Source organism: Chrysochloris asiatica, unplaced genomic scaffold, assembly GCF_000296735.1.
Source record: "Chrysochloris asiatica unplaced genomic scaffold, ChrAsi1.0 scaffold00415, whole genome shotgun sequence".
In the NCBI taxonomy this organism is placed as follows: domain Eukaryota; kingdom Metazoa; phylum Chordata; class Mammalia; order Afrosoricida; family Chrysochloridae; genus Chrysochloris; species Chrysochloris asiatica.
In genome coordinates, this window is record NW_006408933.1 from 1,123,770 (window position 1) to 1,128,071 (window position 4,302).

The window sequence follows — 4,302 nt, forward strand, 5'->3', positions numbered from 1 at the left end:
GTTTCCGAGGCTGTAAATCTTTACGGGAGCAGAAAGCCTCATCTTTCTCCCGTGGAGCAGCTGGTAGTTTCGAACTGCTGAACTTGCGGTTCACAGCCCGATTTGTAACCACTACACTACCAGTAAATTACCACAAAGTGAGTGACTTGGAACAATGCAAATGTGCTGTCTCAAAGTGCTGGAGGCTGATATTGGCCTATATGACTCCTTCTGAGACTGAGGAAGAATGGGTTGCATACCTCTCTTCTGGCTTCTGGTGGCTCCAGGTGCTCCTTGGTCCACCTCTGCCTCTATCCTCATATGGCATTCTCCCTGTCTCTTCTCCTCTTTTATAAGGACACCATTCCCATATGATTAGGACCTACCCGACTCCAGTATGATCGCATGTTAACTAATAACATCTTCAAAGACCCGATTTTCCAAACAAGATCATCCTCACAGGAGGGTTAGGACTTATAAATATGTAGGGCATACACATCAACCCACAACACTCATCATTCTTCTGAGTCCAACAGGAATAGTAAGAATCCATGAAGACACTCCTTAGTCTCTGAACAAATTGGGTCAGGGAATAGCTCCCACTCTGAGCACTGGCTGGTGCTCTGGGTTGAGTCTTCACAACAACCCCATAGGCAGATAGGATTAGTGGTAGTATCCCCATAGTATGGACTGAAAGGGTCAGCTTATCCAAGGTAGCTGCTAGGCATGGGGCTAAAGGAACCAGTAGTGCTCAGGACCACGTGGTTGCCATGGCCTTTGTTTTCCCATCTGATACCGTGCTTCTCTGACACCATTTTGTGAGGCCTGTCCCTGTCTTCCTGTCCACCAGAACATGACCTCCTCTAAAATTTAGGCTCTGATCCCCCACAACCCACACTTGCCTGTCACACTGCCTGCTTGGGGACATCTGCATGGATTTCACTGCCCCACATGGTTGCAAACACTTGTGTGGCATGGCAGCCCAGGAGCACCAGAAGCTGTTGCTAATTGCCATGGACTTGACCCTCAACTCAGATGACCCTGTGCACAGCAGAACAAAATGTCACCTGCTCCTTCACCATCCTCAGAATGGATTGGAGATGAGATCATTGTGATTTGTAGCGTTTTCATTGGCTGATTTTTGAAAGTGGATTTCCAGTCCTTTCTTCCTGCTCCATCTCAGTCTGGAAGCTCTCTTCAAACCTGTTGAGCATCACAGCCACATGCAAGCCTCCAGTGACAGACACGTGGTGGCTGTTGCACATGAGGTGCGCTGGCTGGGGATTGAACCTGTATGTCCTGCATGGGAGGAGAGACTCCTACCGCTGAGCCACCGATGACCACCGATGACCCAACAACATTGTTATTGTTGGCTGCTGTTGAGTCAGTTTGGACTCATGGTGACCCCCTGGGGTTTTCAATGGCTGATTTCTCAGATACGGATTGCTAGGCGCTTCTTCTGAGGCACCAACAATCTTTCAGTTAACAGATGAGTGTGTTAACCTTTGCATCATCCAGGGACACCTTGCAATCCATAGGCTTGACTTTCTCAAGTCAAGTTGAAATTGGCATGTTTCACTAACAATGTGGCATACAGTGTGATCAATATCCTCATCTTCCCATTAAGAAAAGAAAGTAGCACTCACTCATCTAACAGTGAATTGTTATGTTGTTGCTGTGTAGTTGTTGTAAAGTCGATTCCTACTCATGGAGACCCCATGTGTGCAGGGGAGAACTGTGTGTTCCATAGAGTTTTCAAGTCTGTGCATTCCCGATAAATCACTACCCCCTTGTATTTCCTACTGGGTCAAAGTTAACATTAGCCTCTGCACGTCCTTCTTTCTCCCCATCCAGAGCTCGTGAGCTTGGGCTTTTTGGAAGGTGGTTCTGACCATGGATATCTGAAACACCTGGATGATGTCACCAACATAGTGAGGAAAGACGTGAGTGCTGTCTACGCTGGGTCAGATACTGGGACACGGCTTGGGTGTGCAAGAGTCTCACTGGGGGAGACATGAGGAAGGAAGCAGAGGAGAGTGCTGGGAATGAGCTCCCTTCTGCAAAGTTTTTGGCTGGGATCAGCACTGCATGTGTGGCCTTGGTACCAACATGGTGGTAGGCACAGAGCAGCGGTACTGGACAATCATCAAGGACACCTTACAGTAGAGTAGGGTACACATTCTTGTGGTTCCCATGTTTGCAGATGTTTTCTGGACAGGACTCCTTATCCAACATCTTGGAATCCAATTTCCACCACACATGAGGTTACCATGAGTTCACTACAACTTGAACAGCAGCTGGTATTAAAATGGGAGCTGCCCAGTCAGAGGGATTATATCCTCATTCCTCCTCTAACAAGAAAATGCTGACCCTCCAATGAATGAGATAGCTGAGAACCTCCTTCAATTTAGAAAGGAAGTGATGCAATCTCAGAGTCACACATTTGTTGCTGTCATCTTTGCCAAGATCCCAGATGTCTACAAACAATGTGCTAGTTAGTGCTCGGGCACACCTCAGCCATGAAGGTGAAGGACCTGGGCCTCTCATGAGGCTGGAATGGAGAGGGTCGGGAGGCAATGCTGGTATCAGGAACTGTTCTATGCCTGGGGACAGGCCAGAGAAGAGGAAGGCCCCTGGGATCCTGGAGTGGGGGAATGAGACTGCAGGGCTACTGGGAATTAAATGACCATGGTTGGTGGGGAAGGGGAATACAGGGGAACCTGGAAGAGCAGAGGGGCTGGGTGACAGGGGAGTAGGAGGTTTGAGGGGTCAAAAGGGCCAGAGGAGCCCACAAATGGGGGAGCAGGAAGATAGGGAAGCAGGAGGCTAGGAAGGGCTAGAGAGCAGAGAATAAGGGGAGCAGGGGGCACAGCCATAGAAAGGGGGCAGCATCCAGGAACAAAGTCACTGTCAGGGACCTGTCAGAGCCTCCTGACTCTGCCCCCATCTAACCCGCAGCCTGTGTCTGTGGGTGCCCACTCTGATGCCCAGGACATCTATCCATATGGGAAGGTATGCCCCACACACCCTGAGCTTCATCCTGGTAGACCTCGCCCCAGCCCCTACTCCCACCCCACCAGGACCTCTGCCCATCCTTGTGGGGTTGCTGGAAGGGAGATGTGGGTAGGGTTTACAGCATTTAGGCTTTTGTTAAGTGACTTAGGGGAGGGTCCAAGGTGTCTGTTCTGGATTGCATGCTGTTAGGAAATGGTAGCATCTAGTGTGGTGGTAGTGGTGTGCCGTGGAGTCAGTTCTGACTCATAGCGACCCTGTACAGGGTTTCCAAGGCTGTAAATCTTTACGGGAGCAGAAAGCCTCATCTCTCTTCCTCAGAACAACTGGTAGTTTTGAACCGCTGACCTTGAGATTAGCAGCCCGATTCGTAACCACTACGCTACCAGCGTCTGTAGAATAAGCACTGGTCCACAAGGTCATTTTGAACCAACCACCAGCCACTCCTTGGAAACCTATACAAGGTGTCTATGAGTCGGAACCAACTCGATGGCACTTAACAATATTAATTCTTATCTAGGATGTAGACTGGAGTCATCACAGATAAAGAAATAAGAGTCCCTCATATTACCTGGAGAGGGAGTTTTAGGTTACTCTGTGGTTGAAGAGTGTCCTTATCCTGTGAATGTTGATATAGATATGATATGGAGCAGTCTTGTCTTTGTCCTCCATGATCATGGAGTAGTTGGTTACTGACGTCCTATGGAATTGATTCTAGTCAGCAGGGAGCATACAGCCTAGCTGTTACAGTTCAGCAGGTCTCTTCTTTTTCCCAGACAATACACACACAAACAACACATACAATAGGCAGCCACACAGTAGACAACACCCTCAATACTCACAAGTCTCTTGTTCAGGTAGAATGTATCTACAGTCTTCTCTGGTGTCCGTGTCTTGCAGGTGAAAGAGTGGGGTCCTTTTGACCTCATGTACGGCTCAACGCCACCTCTGGGACATGCATTTGAGCGGCCTACTGGTAAGAAACACATGGCCCGTGGCTGGCACTATCTTCCTGCCCAACCTCCTCTTCTCCCACCCACCCTCTTCAATGCCACCTCTGGTCCTCCTTGGGAGGTAGAAATGACAAATTGTCTGCATTTTAAAACCAGCTTTGTTGAGGAATAATTGGCCTACTGTAAATTACGTATATGGAAAGTGCCCAATTGGATAACTTTTTTTTTTCCCCACTCAGGCATATATAATTTACATCTCCAAAGGGCACATTCTTCAAGTCTGCTCCTGGCCACCAATTCTTAGTCCTTCTCTTCTTAGTTGATGAATCTAGAGTCCTCAGCCGCTCCCCCTCTCCAT

At 48.6% G+C, this 4,302-nt stretch overlaps 1 protein-coding gene across 1 annotated transcript in view; it reads left to right on the top strand.

Annotated features, from left to right (window-relative positions):
* DNMT3L (DNA (cytosine-5-)-methyltransferase 3-like) overlaps nt 1–4,302 on the top strand; it is a 33,719-nt gene that overhangs the window by 17,778 nt on the left and 11,639 nt on the right. Inside the window, exons 10-11 of the mRNA XM_006876807.1 lie at nt 2,938–2,991; nt 3,892–3,967. Of these exons, the coding sequence (XP_006876869.1) occupies nt 2,938–2,991; nt 3,892–3,967 (130 nt within the window). The remainder of the gene's footprint in view (nt 1–2,937; nt 2,992–3,891; nt 3,968–4,302) is intronic.